At 32.0% G+C, this 18,024-nt stretch overlaps 1 protein-coding gene across 1 annotated transcript in view; it reads right to left on the bottom strand.

Annotated features, from left to right (window-relative positions):
• LOC129218093 (proton channel OtopLc-like) overlaps nucleotides 1-18,024 on the bottom strand; it is a 118,851-nt gene that overhangs the window by 16,171 nt on the left and 84,656 nt on the right. The window contains exons 2-3 of the mRNA XM_054852287.1: nucleotides 5,197-5,311; nucleotides 563-836 (exon numbers count right to left, since the gene is read on the bottom strand). Coding sequence (XP_054708262.1) covers nucleotides 563-836; nucleotides 5,197-5,292 — 370 coding nt within the window. The 5' untranslated portion in view covers nucleotides 5,293-5,311. The remainder of the gene's footprint in view (nucleotides 1-562; nucleotides 837-5,196; nucleotides 5,312-18,024) is intronic.

Here is an 18,024-nt window from a genome sequence, read left to right on the forward strand (position 1 = left end):
TACTTTTAGTCCTGAATGTAATCCCATAGAAAATATGAGGTAAACACACTAGTAGTCCTGTGCTTCATAGTGCTTTAGTAGTGGCCACTTTCGTGCTTATGCCAGTTAAAATAAAATTCGTTCGCCTCAGAAATTGAAAAGAGAATATAGAAAACTTGGTTTAACTTTTAGACGAAATCCTTTCAAAATCTTGTGATGTCAATAAAAAACAACGCATTTAATTTCAGATGAAGTGATGATCGATGGTGGTTAAATAAGCGATCAAAATTGTTAATTTTTTATGCAGGTGCTAAAATTAATGCATATTACTAAACTTTTGAGCCAGATATTTTAGCCATTTTGAGTTACACTTTGGACAAAGTTGTTTATTGTTGGGCCTTTCTGTTCTCAAATTTTTCTTTAGCATAATATAATTGTTCATACTTAACATTAAGGTTTCTAATTCTAGAATTTTGCACTTACCCCATTTCACCACATATTGGACTTTTAAAAATAAGTCCGTTACAGTTGCTTTTTTCTATTTTGAGATTACTTTTTTAAGGTAAAATTTATTTTAACTTACCAATAGCGCCAATTCTCAAGAATAAACTGCCGTGGCTGCGATCATTCTCCGAGATTCGGTGCTTTTTAACTCTTGTCAAATGTGGATTGACAGCTGGAGCTGTGAGGTTAGGATCACACACTTCTTTCTTAGTACCTTTGTCAACAATTTTCAGCTTCAACCCTTCGATGAAGGTCAGCTTTCCTGCTGGTTTGGTAGTAGGCTCCCGCAATAAATAAGTATAAACATACAATAAAAACAAAAGGCTCACGGAATATAGGAATACGTAAAAACCCTGAAAGTAAAATAGTATTTTAATTCGAGGTTTTGAATTTGTACCACAATCATGTTCATTATTTGCAAACTTCAATGGTTGTTTAATGTAGTTATTTATTTCAATAACATTTCATCAGCAGAGAAATTGTAATTCATTGTGTGAACTTAGCATCCTTATCAATATACTACGAACACTAAAATATTTGTGTACGGTTACCAGTATTAATGGGTGTAACGTTACACGAATTCTGAAGTGTGTAGTATCATTGTTTTGAGAACTTAAATTGTTGGAGGAACCTTGCACTATGGTTTGTGTAGAATTCAAAGCGCATGCGTTAAGACCATCATCGGCGCAGACATGGTAAACTAGCGAAACGAAAAACGGAATTACTGATCGAGCGGTAAAAACGCTTACTTTGCGACTTTTCTGGGAGACTCGCACTATGGGTTCGGACACCGGGTGTTATTTCCTCGCTTAGTGAAATAAAAACGTCTTGTTTGTCCATAAAAATAAATAAGTCATTGGTGCATATTGGTTGTGAAAAGCATGAACTTGATAAGTATTGAATAAACGAATGATTGAAAGTAAAAGCTTTAAAGAAGACGAAACACAAGGAGTTTCTAGCAGGATTTTTTTATATACTGGTATAAGTAAATTTCAAGTATTGCAGCCGACTAGTTTATTTTTATACTTTCAATTTAAAACGTATAGAAAGAAATTATTACTTCATCATTCAATATATCTGGATAATTTAAACCATCGAATAGTTAACTTGAAGTATACAGCTACAGTGAAACCTGTGTAAGTTGACCACTTGCGGTGCAGTATTTTGGTGGTCAACTTATAGAGGGTAGTAGTAAAAAGTGTTTTTTTTTTTTTTTTTTTGTCATTTCTTGCCCCATGCATTCATTTTTTAACTAATTGGAATACTTTAAACTCACTTTCATTCTTTAACATTACTTTAAAACAATAAGAAAAAATGTTGTTAAAATATTTTTAGAGATTATTTACCAGAATGACGTGTAAGTTATCATACAAATTTAAAATTTCTGTAAATCGATCAAAAAAAAAGGTCTCATTGCTTATGAAAAATTACTTCTTACTTGAAATTAACAATTCCTAAAAATTCATAACAAGTTAAAAGTGACTCAAATTCTTCATTTGATTTTTTTCTTGTACATTTGTAACCGTGGCACTTATCAACAAAATAACTCCTTAATAAAGTTAGGTGCATTTTCTGGAACTTAACATTAGCCCAACGTTTTGCGATAGAAACATAAATATTCATAGGTTTTTTCTTAAATGTCTGGTTGCTTATTTGAGGTATAACTGATTAAACTTTTAGTACAATCTAATGCTTTTGCCAAAAGGTCAACTTACAAAGGGTTTTTTACAATACTCCAAACCAAAGCTGGTGTATATTAGTGGTCAAGATAGACAAGTGATCAAGATAGAGAGGTGGTCAAGTTACAGAGGTTTTCCTTCATTATGTAAGATAGAACTAATTCCGTTCCTGACAAAAGCGGTCAACTTAGACAGGTGGTCAACTTACAAAGGTGGTCAAATTTACAGGTTTTACTGTACTTACAATTGAAAATAAAGTCAGATGAAAAATTAACTTTTTACTAATGTGTAACATTTCAAGCAGTTTCTCTGTAAGCGTATAGAAAATTCTGGTGTAACCTTACACAGAAATTAGTGAGACGTTACGCTATAGTTACATTACTATGGTGTAACTTTCCACAAGCAATTTGTAACTTTACACTAGCTATATCAGTTAAACTACTCCAGAGCAGTGGAGGCAACTAAGCTGCCACTGATTTTATGGAGTAAGGTTACACAAGTTTTTTTACGGTGAAGAAAAATGGTCGTAAATATTGAGCATTTGCTGTGTAATATTATAGTGAAGAAAAATTTTGAGAACGAATTATTATAACTCACAAATACATAAATTGATTTTTCAACAACGTTTATAGTTCGAGTCGCCAATAATTGCTAATTTGACTATTTAACACAAAATATGTTTTTAGTGTCAATAATAGCCAAATTAAACCTTTAACATTTACTTTTTGCAGATGAAGATTAAAACTAAATGTTCAGCATATAAGGTTTTATTTAGCGTTAATGAGAGTTAAATTAAATGTTTTGCATGATAGATGGAATTTTGAGACAAAAATGTCCAATTTTAATTTGCTGTATATCAGATGTAATTTGTGTCAATAATATTTACATGAGATTGAATGGTTACCGGTCTCTAGGGAAGGTACTAAGTCTGCGAATAGTTAGTAGCCACTACGCAGCCCCGTTAGAAACAAAATATTTACATGAATTGATCAGTATGGTTCACAGTGGCTAGTATCAACAACAAATGTTCAACGATCAATAAATTAAATAATGTTCGACGTATTAGATTGTACGTGTTAGACATTGTACTTAATATTAACCAAATTAAATCGTAACATAGTAGATTGTGCCTAGTGCAGAAATACTCTAATATGTACAGCTGATTGTGTCATGTCTCAATCACTATCAATTTATTATTACGATAAGCGTAGTACAAAATGCATATCAATAGCTGAAAAATTAGAATGCAGAGTTGCATTTTTTTTATTGAAATTGCATTCTAATGCAGCTAGTGTCATTAATGCCCAAATGAATTGCTCTGCATTGCTGGTTGTAGGATTTCCATAGGACAAAATAATAACTAAAAAAGCTCTGTAGAAAGCTTTGGGCAAAAGAATAAAAATTAAAAAGAATAGCTCTTTGCTAAAAGGAAGGAAGTTAACATGGTTTTTGAGTTGACTAATGCTCTTTTTAGAGCAACTGAATCAGATGTTCTATCGATCACGGTGCAGCGAAAAAGTTGAGAATTTTAAATTTTCAATGTGCAAGTTTAAGAATGAACACAATTTCTATGTTCTTTCTTAGGGTATTATTTTATAATTGTTTTTGAAGAAATGAATGAAATAACTTATGACGCGTAGCCGTCATAAACATTAATTTTTGATTTAATACCAATCATGTTTTCCTAGTTATATGCATAGCAACTAATTTTTCAACCGGTTTCTATTATTGATGATATAATTTTTCAATTCATACGTAAACTATTTATAAAGTTCAAAATGCTTGAAATCTCATTTAAATGGATTTAAGTAGGGAAAATCGCATGCTTAAAAATATTTTAATTCTCTACTGAAAATAATATTCTACTGATAGAGGCTCCTTTTAAATCAATATACACATAAAAGTCACTATAAATAAACAAAAAAAAAACTGTATTTTTGTGTACGTATAAGTATAGGATGTGCGTTTCTATGATTACTACACAAACCGATTCATTTTATTTTCGCTAATTTTTAAAAACTTAAAAGGGTAAGAGGGAGGCTTCTTTTTTTCGTGTGTCGAGAGATAGGTATTAATTCCTTACATTATTTTTATTTACATTTTTAAAATCCTATGAGGGTGAGAATTAGAAATAACTATGTTCAATTGCTGCAATAAATGTATGTATGTAACACAACTTTTTCTTCATTAAAGTTGTGGTACGCCTAAAAATGCTTTTCAAATTCCCTTCTAAATGTCCTATATTTTTACTATATACATATATTTATATAATATATATGTGTGTAATTATTTAAATATGCAAATTACGAAACCGAAGTAAATCACAAACGTTTACCTCAAAATGAAATACTGTGCTATGGGTCTAATTTTGAAAACGTATAAAACAGAGCTAATTTATCAACAGAAAATGTATTTAAATTACTTTACAGTTAGAATTTGAAATTCTCTAACATTCAAGGAAAGCATAAAATAGAAATAGATTATACGTACTTATTTCCTCTGTCTCAGGTCTTCCAAAAATTAAAAACATTAAATAAAATATACGTACCTCCTCTTGTCATTGCTGTTTCAAAAGTGTAAAATTATAGTAATTCTAGGATTCTTTTTGAAAGAATCACTTTTACAAAATGAAATGAAATAGAAAAGAATGTACATAAATACCTCAAAATAAAAAGCGGCATTTTAGGAGTGACAACTTGTAAATGGATTTTCTATGTTTTTAACCTGAAAACAGAGACGCTTTTTCTCCCCAATGTAATTAATTCTCCCCCCCCCCCCTTTTTTTGAATCTGAAACCATAAAGAGTATATAGGATATACACAACCATGTATTTTCCCCGAAAGTCAATACAGCAAAAGCATTCGTGTCTATCTTCTCAAATTGGAAAAAAAAAAAAAATCTATTGTATTAGAAATAAAAATTTTAAAAATAAAAAATAGAAATAATTCATGTATATTTACCTACTGGAAGAGTGAACTCTCCTTGAGAGACTTACAAAGCATATAAATTATGAATGATTTATGTGTATATTTACCTCAAAATAAAAAAGTGGCACCCTGGGAGTCACAATTTCGGACGTGAAAAACACCACACAGATGACTACCAAAAGCTGAGCATAAATGGAACTCATAAGAATAAACTGCTGTGTCCTGGTAAAAATAAATAATAATAGTAATGAGATAATAAATATTATACTGTCATTATTTTAATGAAAGTGATAACTTTATTTAAATGCATAACAGATGAAAACAAAAATGAGCTAATAAATTTTTTATGATTTATTTTTTTAAAAAATGGTAATTTCTGTTTAATGCTTAGATTAATTCATGAGATGGTAAATTATTGTCATTCCTTTTGTTAAAACCCAGGAGATGGACTGTTTTTCGAACTCATTGATTCAATTACATTAATAACAATGATAATTTCAATAATAACAGACGAAAACAAAATAATGAGATGTAAATATTTTACTCTATTTTTTAAATAAAAATTATAGTTTTTGGTTAATGTATAACAGCTGAAAACCAACTAACGAGACAATAAATATTTTGCAATAATACCAATTTAGTTTAGTATGTAATTATAAAACAAAATAACGAGATTTTAAGTATTATATTGTAAACATTTTAATGAAAATGCTAAATTTTGTATAATGTATAACGACTTTGCTGGTAAATAGTTGTTAGAAATAGCAACACAAAATTTTAAAATCTCTTTTCTTTTTTTGGCCTTTTCCGAGAATTTCTTGCGAGTTTCAAAGAAAATGTCATATTTCTCAATGTTTAAGGAGTTGCAAAATGAGCGAATAATGAAAGAAAGAAAAGAAAATGTACTCAAAGGGGAAAAAATGAATATTAAAGGAAAGATACAGAGAGAGAGAGAGAGATAAATATGCATGATTTGTGCCAACTAATATAATATGCTTACTAATTGTGCGTATTTTATAGTGATCGATGATTAGATTCGATTTTGGGTGGGTGTCTGTAGTGATTTCACGGAAAATTGTCTTGTCACCTAATTATGAACCTACTCACCTATAACCTATTCGTAGAAATATTGACGTTCGAATCATATTGACGCATCGATGGGTTAAAGTCGGAATCGATTTTTACTGTTTTAAGAAAGGCTGATTGCAGTAGTTTGTATAGCTTGCTCTAAAAGGGTGTTTTGTAAAATAAGGAAAGATTTTATCTTTTAAAAGTACACTATACACAAAACCTGGATTTACCATGTTTTCCGTTTCAGTAGAAATATAGCATTTTTAATAAATAATAAATTTCAATCCTAATATCGCTGTTATTTTTTAAATGGGTTTTATCAAGTTACTATTGGGCCATTCCAGCGTTATGTGTGTGACATTTTGACACTATTTCTTTGCAAAAAACAATAAAACCCAATATGATATATTTTTTAAATATCTCTTAATAATTTCTATTGGAGTTACAGAACATACGTAAGAGTTTTTAGGAGGCAGTGTTTTTTTCCTAGGATAGTTCTGAAATGTTTTATAGAATTTTAAATGCAGAGTTAGGTGTGTGACTTGGAAAATCTGAAAATAAGCTGTGCCTCATATTATTTTGTAATTTCTTGTGAAGTTTTGAAAGGAAAATTAACAGTATTTTTTCTGCCTGTGTCTAAGTATACGAAATAAGTATTCCATAAATTTTTTTTTTCTACAGTGTACAATAGCAATAAAAAATATTTTATTAGCGTTACGTGTGTGACATCGGAGCGTTACGTGGGTTACCGTGTGCAGCAGTTGAGGGAGATTTTCTAGTAAAAATCCAGTTTTCGTCGGATCTTTGCCAAATTGCGGACAGAGGTTCTTTGGTGCTCAGGAATTCACATGGAGATTTCCCCCCCTGGGGGGGGGGCTGTGCCTCCCAACCCCCACGGGGGTTTTCCTAATTCAAATTTAACCATCGGGTCTTTGCCAAATTTGGCACAGCGGTCCTTTGATGCTCAAGAATTCACATAGGGGTATTTTCGCCCCCCTAAGAGGGGTCGACCCCCCTTAGGGGTTTTTTCCCAGAAAATCCTTGAAATGGGATAGTTAATCCTATTGTAAACAATGATAACATTTTTTGAATTAAAAAAAAATGCCTAAGACGTCTGAATTTAAATTTTGAGGCATAAAGTTGCTCTTTTTTACACATTGACGGGAAGTTTTACGCTATTTTTTTTCTTTTATTTAAGCCTGATTTTTAAAAATGCGTCACTTGACAAAACTCTTATATTCGAGGTAGACCGTGCAACGCCGGGCAACGCAGCCAGTAAATACTTAAACTGAAAGGATATAATCACAAAACAAAGAATGAAGTGCAATTAATTTTTATTTGTATACGAAGAAAAAAAAAGTCAAGCTTATAAACTATCACGAGCTTCTAACACTTACTTATGTGCAAAAAATCTATAATCCAACGTCATAAAGCACAAAAATTGCAGAAAATTATCGTCTCACCCTCCTAATCAAAAATATTCAGCTTTCAACACATTTGTTTATCGTGCAATGAATATTTGTTCTTCACCTGAGCTTCTTAATGCGGAACTTAACTATTTAAGAGCTGTGGCTGTTGATAGAGACTATCCGCCCACCTTAGTTGATTCCATTTATAAAAAACTTTGCAAAAAATCTCAAAATATTGTTCTTACTAGAACTTTTAACATTAGAATTTAGTTGTTCTGCCTTTCTTCCCTGGTATTAGTTTTCAGGTTGCTAAGATTCTGAAGCGATTCCAATTCCAAGTGGTATTTTCTCCTATTAATAAACTTTCTTTCTCTTCTCTTAAAGATTCTATTCATCCTCTTAATTGTTGTGGGATCTATAAAATTGTTTGCAATTGCGGACTCGGATACATCGGACAGACCCGCCGTTCTTTGAAATTTCGGTTAAAAGAACATCAAAGCTATGTGAGAAAACAACAGCTGAATAAATCCAGTATTGCCCAACACTGTTGGGAATCGAATCACTCTTTTGATTTTAACTCTTTTCAAATCATCCAAAAATGTCCCAATTCGTTGGATCTTGGTTTTTTGGAATCTTTCCACATCCTGAGGAACCGTTCTAATTTAGTTAACGATCTTACTGCAATTCCCTATTTTTCTTCTGTGTGGACTTCTTTGTTAAAATTGGTTTAATTTTTCTATTATTTTTATGTAAACGTCGTACATTTCTTACTTTTATTGTTTTCATTTTTTACTTTCTTATTTCGTTTTTGTGATTAACTAATTCCAATATGTTTATCCTTCACTTTGTTTTTTTCCTACATTTCTCCATTTTATACATTGCTTCCATACATAGTTTTTCCCGCTGGTAAATTTATTACTAATTTATTCAGAGTGGTTTCATTTTTGGACTTTTCGCATTGTTTATGTGTTTTCTTGGAAAATTTATTACTTAACGGTTTTTTCCTGATGGAATTATATAATAAATTTTGCCTCCAGGTGTCATTTTATCTTTTTTGTTTTGTTTAATTTCGATTTTTTGATATTTATACTATCTCCTGTTCCACCGTGTTGCTTTTCTCGGATGACTTTTCATCCAGAAGCTCACACCTCTTTGCATTGAAAAAGGTGTTCCTTGTAACACCGAAACACGTGTCTGCAATTTTCTGCAATTTTTGTGCTTTATGACGTTGGATTATAGATTTTTTGAACTTCAGCACAAAGGTATTTATTCGTTACTTACTTATGTGGTTTAAAACTATTTGGAATGTTTTAAATCATCTGTAGAATTTATTGACTTCTCTTCTCAAAATCCAAAAATTATCAAAAAATATTAACGCAGTTTAAGGTAAATAGAAAATTGTACTTTTTATCTTAAAGTATGTAGATTGCGAATACTTAGTTTAAATTGCTCTTTGGGTATGAAATAAACAAGTCTTACTTATTTATTTATTATTATTATTAAATATTTTTTAACTCTCATTGAGTCTTGGTTTCAGTGCCAGCACACAATGTTTTTAGCTGAATTGTGTAAAGTACTCTTTTCCGTAAAAATGGTACGTAAAAATGGTTTTATAATGAAAACTAATCAGGAGCGTTACGTGACATCTTTCAAAAAGCCTCGTTAAACATTTTCTGCCGAATGTTTGAATATGGAAGTCCGGTTACAAATATTATATATCAAGTTAATTTATGATATGGGATATTTTTCTTCTAGACCCCCAATTTGACCTTGGGGGAAAACTTTTGTTTCTTTTGCTTTACGTGTGTGACCAATAAAAAGTGACCTGCATATTTTGGGGGGATAAAAACTTATCAAAAGTCTTTATTAAAAAAATTGAGGCATAATTATAGTAAAGCATCTGTTATCATGATATTTGATAGTTTTTCGCCAAAAAAATAAATAATTAAGTATAAAATTGGCTAGTGCATTTATCTCACTAACAATGAGGTTTTTTTTTTTTTTTTTACTTCGTATAAATGTTATCAAATAAAGCAAAAATCTGATATAAAAATATTTTAAACTCAAAATTGATGCTAGAATTGAAAAGTATAGATATTTTTTTTGTCAAAAAATAAGGTTTGTTTCTATTTTTTGTGAAAAAAAAATTGGTGGGTTAGGACCACTTTTCATGGAATTGCCCTATTGATAATTTATCTGTTGTGTAATAAAAATTGTGTTCACAGTAGAAAAGGTTGAATGCATTGATCTGATGAAAGGTGATTTCTTATAAATTACTTTTCATCATTTAACGTTTTCTTGTGTATAGAGTAAATACAAAACAAAGATTTACTACTAAGCATTTAGCTTGAATTCTACAAAACAAGTTAAAATAGTCGACTGTAGTTTCGTATTTAAAGAAATTTTTTAAATAAGACAACTATATAATCATTTCATGCAAAACAAATATCAAATTGACCTAAAAATACACACAGAAGGGAGACTTGTTCTTTTAAGGCTGAGAGGGCACGTGTCCTCCAACGCAAGAACTAGCACATATAACCATCAAATAGCATTCATCCTGCAAATGCTTTTTTGAAGTATATTTTCAAAAGCTTGGCACCCTTTTAGTCGCTTATCCACCACCCTTTTTTGAGTCCCTAGTCCCTTCTCTCAAATTCAGTACCAAAAAGAAAGGGGGGACAGTTTTTGGTGTTCACGAATCAACTAAACGATTGCTTTTACTATTATTATTAATATCTTTTCGTGAAAACGAAGTGAGAGACTTTAGTCGCGTTCCGCGTTTTTCGAAATCGAGTACTTCCTTTAAAAAAAAAAAAAACTTCCCTATTTGCTCTTGAAGTACTAGACGGTGCTTTGACATTCAATGACCTCTCTAGATGGTGCGGTTTATTATTCACATCGTGTCATTTTGATTGCATAAATCACACACGCACTTTTTCAACTCTCCCACAGAAATTGGTCTAAGTTACAACTAAGGAAAATAATACTAGAAAAACATTTGCTTTTTAGTTAGATTTCGAAAGATTCTAACCTTATTTTCAGGGTTGTCGAGAGGAAACTAAGGGCAAGACCCTTGGAAGAGCCCAGCCTGTGTATAAAATTTAAGAATTTTCAAGTATTGCATTAAAAAATTTTAATATTGCCGCTGTCAATACATTATCAAGCTGTTGAGGTTGCTGCAATATACTTCATTTTTATGGAGATTGCGTCGTTTAAAGTTTTGTGCAGGGCTTTAAGGGGGGTCTTGTATTTGAGAGGGGGGGTGCTGCTACGTAGTATTTGAAGACAGTGTGTCGTCTCTCTTCGGGAGGGATAGATGGGCATCTGAATTATTCAGTGGTTTCTTCATCCCTGATTTTTCTCATCACTCTTGTCAATTCTTTCGATTAAGATTTAAAAAAAAAAAAAATTTTTTCTAATGAAAAGAAGTAAAAATCCGGTCAAGTTCATCGGTGGACCTGCGTCCCCCGCCTGACCAGCGGTTGAGAGTTTTGGATAACGCTGCAGTAATTATGAATTAGTTAAACTTATTTTTGTCAAATGCGGTTTTAGAGGGGGGGGGGTAATGGGGGCCATGCCCTCACTCTTATGATTTATGTCACTTAAGGAGCAGGTCCTCCATGATCCACCCCTTGAACAACCAAATATTGCTTAAAATCGTATTTTGAGGAGCTTGTAATTCGAAAATTCTCCTCATACTTCTACTAGAGCTCTAAATTTGCAATTCGCACCCCTCCCCCCTCTCTTTCTGATAATGGCCTTCTCCAAAGTTCTTGATTAAGATGTATAAGTTAACGCATTTTCTTAAACTCGATTTCCATAATGAGCATTATCTACTTATTAACCTCTTTCGAATACTGAAAGCTGAAGCAGATTAGCAGATTAAAAGTTATTCGGTTGTATAAAGGTATCATTAATTCTTCAAAAATTACATACTGTAGATTCAGATCAGGAGGCGCCCAGATGAGAGGTCACAGGAGCACGGGAAGTCACTGTGACCTTCCTGAAATTTCCTTATTCGGCAAATTTTGTCTGAGGATTCGGCAAAATCTGGAATTCTATTCCGCAAATCTATAATAATTCGGTGAAATGTGGAGTTTTATTCGGCAAAATAAGAGTCTCATTCCGCAAATTGAGAATTTCCGCCGTCCCAAAAATTTAAGTTCGATGCCCCGGGTTCTGATAACTTATTTTAATATAGGAAGGCAACATTCGTATCCGTCTACCTCACCGATGATTGGGAGTGATTTTCGTGTCGCCATCTGTCGTCAAAATATGTCAAACTATTTTCACAATTTAGTTTCTTGAAACTTTGGGCGTTGATATATTATGAATAGAACTTGAAAGACTTCTTTATTTATGTTTTTTGAGCAACCACGATTTCCCACGAGTTCAGTATACCCGCTTTACCATTGCTTGAATAAATATTTTAAGGTTTTACTGGAGCTTCTACAAGCGATTTTTATCATTCATGATGAATTAGCTTTTTTTCTCAAATAAAAACACATATTTTGTACTTACTTTTTCACTTTTTTTTTCGAATTGGACCTTTTTTGGAGCTCGCAATTATTTTTCTATGTTTTAGTGAACATTTAGACGTGACAATTCCTGCCTAAAACTAATTATGAGTAAATCAAGGTTTAATTATAAATTTATTTATTTATTCATCTATATTATTATAGTTCACTAACACACTAAACTCAATGAAGGATGACAATCAATAACCAGGGGCGTGCATAGGGGGGAGGGGGGAGGGGGGAGCCCGAGCCCGAGCCTGCAGGGGGCCTATGATTTTTAAAATGATAGGTGAAACACATGTTGAGACATGGGGGTGAACAATATGGAGGGAAGCTCCAAAATTTCAGAGCACGCCCCTGACGATAACCCCGGAATATGTATGTATACTTTTTGTCTTCAATTTGTGTGTTATAGCTTTGCTCTCCGGTATTTTTTTGTCTGTAGTTATTGTTTGTTTTTTCTCTATCTGATATTGAATTAAATGATAGAAAAAAAACAGTGCGTAATTTTTATGTGGAATTGTTTTATTGAAAAACTTCGCACTTTTCACTAGAAGGGAAAATGATTAGTTAAGAGCATCCAACAATTAATGGGCAGGTTTGTCTTCTATTGTCAATATCAACTTAGTAATCAATATTCCAGGAACACTGTGGACCACTAGTTTTTAGTATGCTCAACCATATCGAAGAAAGTGTGAGTGTGACCATTGCTGCTCCAACCAGTGTATTCCAATTTATGTTAAAAACATATGGACCATAGTTGAAAACTTCTGTGATTTTTCACAGCTATAAAAGTGTAATCTCTAAGTTCAAGCACCTTTTTTCTTTCTCATAAACTAGAACTGCAACATCACAGTTCAACACCAATCCATATTACAAAATTCTTAACCATGCCCATAACAAGTCATTTGGGCAATTCCACGGTGTCGGACGTAGAATTTGCACGAAATTTACTAATAAAGGTTCATATTTTTCAGAGTTAAAATGGATGAACTGAGCCAATTTTTTTTCTCAATACTTATATATGTAGGAACAATATAAAAACTTATAGAATTTCTGCAAAAAATTCAAGCTATAAATATTAAAAATAAAAAACCTCATGGCGTCGGACGTAGATGAAAGGGGAACTGAAAATTGACGTACGTTGAAAAAACCCAAGTTTCAGCTCAATGAACTGTTTTCAGATTTTTTGACTACTTGAATGTTGAAAAGTAAAGCTGAAATATGAATAATTTTTCCTTTTTCACCAAATTAATTCACGGATAAATAGCACAAATTTTTTTTTTTCCCTTGGTGTCGGACGTAGAATAGTTGGTGTCGGACGTAGAATGTGCAAAGCAGACAACATCCGACATGAAATAAACATCTTAAAAAGCTATATAACTCTTAATTTGTGTATGGAATTATATATTATGGTATTTTAAAGCATAAAAAAGGGGAAAATATGCATAACAGGGGCCTGTGCAGAATTTTTCCCGAGGCTCCATTTTTTGTGGAAAATCAAATAATTTTGTGAAAATTGAAATAATTTGAAACTAAAAATTTTATGCAAAAAGAATGTAGGAAGGGGGGGGGGGTCATGGCCCAAGTTATGTCATAGAACTTGTTTACAAGGAATGTTTTTCAAGACATTTCTTTGTTTTTCTGACAAAATATTATTCTTCTGGGTGTTCTTGAGGGATTTGGGGGGGGGGAGGGGGCAAGTTTCAGCTCAATGAACTGTTTTCAGATTTTTTGACTACTTGAATGTTGAAAAGTAAAGCTGAAATATGAATAATTTTTCCTTTTTCACCAAATTAATTCACGGATAAATAGCACAATTTTTTTTTCCCTTGGTGTCGGACGTAGAATAGTTGGTGTCGGACGTAGAATAGTTGGTGTCGGACGTAGAATGTGCAAAGCAGACAACATCCGACATGAAATAAACATCTTAAAAAGCTATATAACTCTTAATTTGTGTATGGAATTATATATTATGGTATTTTAAAGCATAAAAAAGGGGAAAATATGCATAACAGGGGCCTGTGCAGAATTTTTCCCAGGGCTCCATTTTCTGTGAAAAATCAAATAATTTTGTGAAAATTGAAATAATTTAAAACTGAAAATTTTATGCAAAAAGAATGTAGGAAGGGGGGGGGGGGGTCATGGCCCAAGTTATGTCATAGAACTTGTTTACAAGGAATGTTTTTCAAGACATTTCTTTGTTTTTCTGACAAAATATTCTTCTTCTGGGTGTTCTTGAGGGATTTGGGGGGGGGCAGGGGGGGATCTCATTGCTTTTGGGGAGATGGACACCCCTGATGTATCAATTTCTGTATACCATTCCAGGAAATTTGTATTTTAAGTCTTCACTCATAAAATAAGGAAAATACTATAACGAGAACAAGAGAGATTAGACGCATTTTGTCAAGGTTTTTTTTAATTTTTAATTTTTTAATTTTTTTTTTTTATTACAATCTCTATGTGAACAACAAAAAACTCAATCTCTAGGGTAAAAAGAAATGAAGATTGATTTGTAGAATTTTAATGAAGAAAAATCTAACTTATTGACAAATAATAAGAAATTTGGATGTTGGTTACAAATTGTTGAAAACGAAACTGAGCATTTCTAGGCACAAACAGGGATTGTTGTGAGTTTACCAAAAATACCTGAGAGTTTTTACGTGAAAACTGGGGAAGGGAGGAGTGTTATTTTTGAACTGAGAACCCTAATGCTTCTTAAATATTCATAATTTTATACATAACTACTTTAATCGCTATTGATAAACATATGAGACTCATTTCTTACCTTCAGATATTTTCTCCAGTCAGAATATTGTGTATATGTTCTTTAAATTTATGTTATGTAAAATATAAATATAAATACATAATCAGGCATGAATAGCATGTGTGAATTATTTAATTTAACCAGGATTTTCGTATACTTATAAACCAAGTTTCAGTTAGGAAAATATTGGTGTCGGACGTAGAAATTTTTCTGACCATTTATTTAAGCATAACTAGTTTATTGAAATTTAATTTAAATAATTATTTTTAATTGCATTTAAAATGTTTATTTGCAGACAAAATATTTTGTAACAATCTCCACTCAGTTTTACATAATATAAACTTTCAGCCAATTTGGTGTCGGACGTAGAATTACAAAAATGCCTTATATGAAAAAATCCCTAAAAATTAAGTTTTGCAGTTAAAGTGCAACTTTTTTGTATATAACTCTTCTAGAGAGTTCTGAGAAGCATATTTTAGAGAGAATATTTGAAAAATGCGGCAATGTAAGTATCAAATAGCCATTCTTAAGTCGTATAAAAAAGTTACTCGTAAGAACATGGTCATAACAACCTGATTTGAAGCCTCAGAACTCTAATTAATTTGTCTTTCGTTGCATATTTTTGTTATTTCCATACACTTCAGATAATTACCTTTCCATTGATACCAAAATTGTGAGAAAAAGATTATTTTAAAATTCTGCCACCTTTTCCCCTTTTCTGTGGAATTGCCCATTTACGCTACTTACTCGTTTGCTTTTTTCCCCTTTGTTATTTACTAAGTAAAAACTCTGCTATGTATCACTTTTAACACAGAAACACATTGCATTTCACTCACGAAAGATTATTTACAAAAAAAATACCAAAATTACATCACCCGTATTATACTATTTGGTGAAGTTTGGTGAAGTACAAATTTTGTGGTTCCATCCATTTCAAAAATCTCATGAGTTATTTATTTTTAAAAACCCTAAAATTAAAAAATATATTTTGTGTGATGAATTTTAAATGCAGTTTCAGGTGTTGCCTAATGCCCACTCTTGATTAACTCGATTTTTTTTCTCCCATGAAATAAAAAAAAATAATCATACATTGAAAACAGAATACGTCTTACATCAGCACTTCATAGTATACCTAGCGGATTTAATATGACTTTTTGGCTAGTTTATGAAAGATTAAAAAATAAACTTATTTCGGATGGATAGGAAAGGTTGAATTTGAAACTACCAAACTCACAATTCAGATTGATTTTCGTGTCGCCATCTGCCGCCAAAATTTATAACAAATGTTTATAATACAAATCAAAATATTTATTGCGGATGAAACTACTGGTATCTATGTCTTAATATGTTTCTAACTTTTGCTTTAGTTTCTAGTGTCTTCTGTCCACATGTCTTGTGTTAGTAGTTTTTGAAACAGAACAGAATGTAATTAAAATTTTACATTCCGCGAAATTGCAATAAAAGTGTAAACGAAATTTATTTTTTGTATTATGCTGAAATATAAAAGAATTCTAAATAATCTCATACTTTTACTGGACACTGCTTGGCATGAATAGTTTGATTTGAAAGAAGATGTAAGAAAAACCGATTTTAGACAGTACATATTTAAATTCATATTAATTGCAGTGCTTTAGTATTTTTCAATCAATAATTCATATACAACGTCAATGCAAATGGTCATTAATATAGTGCAAAATCAATCGTTTACGATTTATGGAAAGATTCTTAATGTTTATACTCGTCACTTGTAGCGAATAGAAGCTTTTATGCGAAAAACTGAAATTTTTTTTGAGCAATCACGATTGCTTATTGTTCTCACTTGACTGTTTTGATGTCCTTTGATTTTATTTTCTCACCGCCACCCTCTGCAGCATCACCGTCGACGGGTTCTCACAATGCTGCTCCTATAGCGAAAGCCGTTTCCAGGTTGCATCCATGTCCTACACACACGCGCATACATACACAACTACACACACACACGCACACATACACACACACACACACACAGACAAACACATACACACACATACACCTACGCACATACACATACGCATACATACAGACACCTACACATACACACACAAAAACATACACACATACATACACACAACTACCCACACATTCATGCCTGCACACAGACACAAACACATATGCCTACACACACGTACACATACCCCCCACACACACATTCATACACACAACTACCCACACACTTATGCCAGCACACAGACACAAACACACATGCCTACACACATACACATACCCTCTACACACAAACACACATACCCCCCAAACACAAACACACACGCCTACATACACACTGATTGCGAAAAACATAATTTGAATTCAAGATGTCAAAATTCAAATTATTATTAATTTTCTAAATTTCATATTTTATTTAATCTTTGTGAAATATCAAGGAGTGAACGAATAAGTACTAAAATTCTATAATAAAAAGATCAAAAAGGTCGGAAATTGATGGTTTAGACATGAATAGAATTAACTAATTCTTTAATAAATAACTGGATATCGGAGGTACATTTGTGTGTTTCTCAGGTTCAATTATCACACTGCGACTAATAGCCTTTAGCCTTTACGGTAGCTGCATGCGTCAAAAGCTTTAAAGGAATAGCACCTTAACATGGATATCTGTCTTAAGAAACGCTTAAAAGGGGAGGAAGAAGTAAAGGAGCGCTACCATGGAAAGGTTTTGGGAATTAAAAACCCTCACAGAACAAATATAGACTGCATTTCATAGTTTGCTGATAAAGGAGATGGTGGCCCAAAGCGGGTTGGTTTTCGAAGAACGCTCGAAAATTGTAGTTGTTGGATTTTTATCGTAAAAATTTCGGTTTTATTTTCCAACAGGGTTCTTGAACTTCAAAATAAACAGTAATAATTTTTGTATTATTCCAAATCCAATATTTATTTCATTACGATTACTACAAACACTCGAAAAACCCAGGGCAAAGCAGGTTTTTCGCTTATTAATTTCAATTGTGATTTGGTATATTTGCCGATCAAATATGAAGTTATAAATGATTAAAATAGTTGACTAGCTACCTGCCATTATAAAAGAAAATATAAAACAGTTGTACGTATCCAATTCAAAGTCAGAACATTTGTTTACAAAACATAAAGAAATAACTGATTAAATAAATAGACTAA

The sequence above is a fragment of the Uloborus diversus genome, chromosome 3 (assembly GCF_026930045.1).
Source record: "Uloborus diversus isolate 005 chromosome 3, Udiv.v.3.1, whole genome shotgun sequence".
In the NCBI taxonomy this organism is placed as follows: Eukaryota; Metazoa; Arthropoda; class Arachnida; order Araneae; family Uloboridae; genus Uloborus; species Uloborus diversus.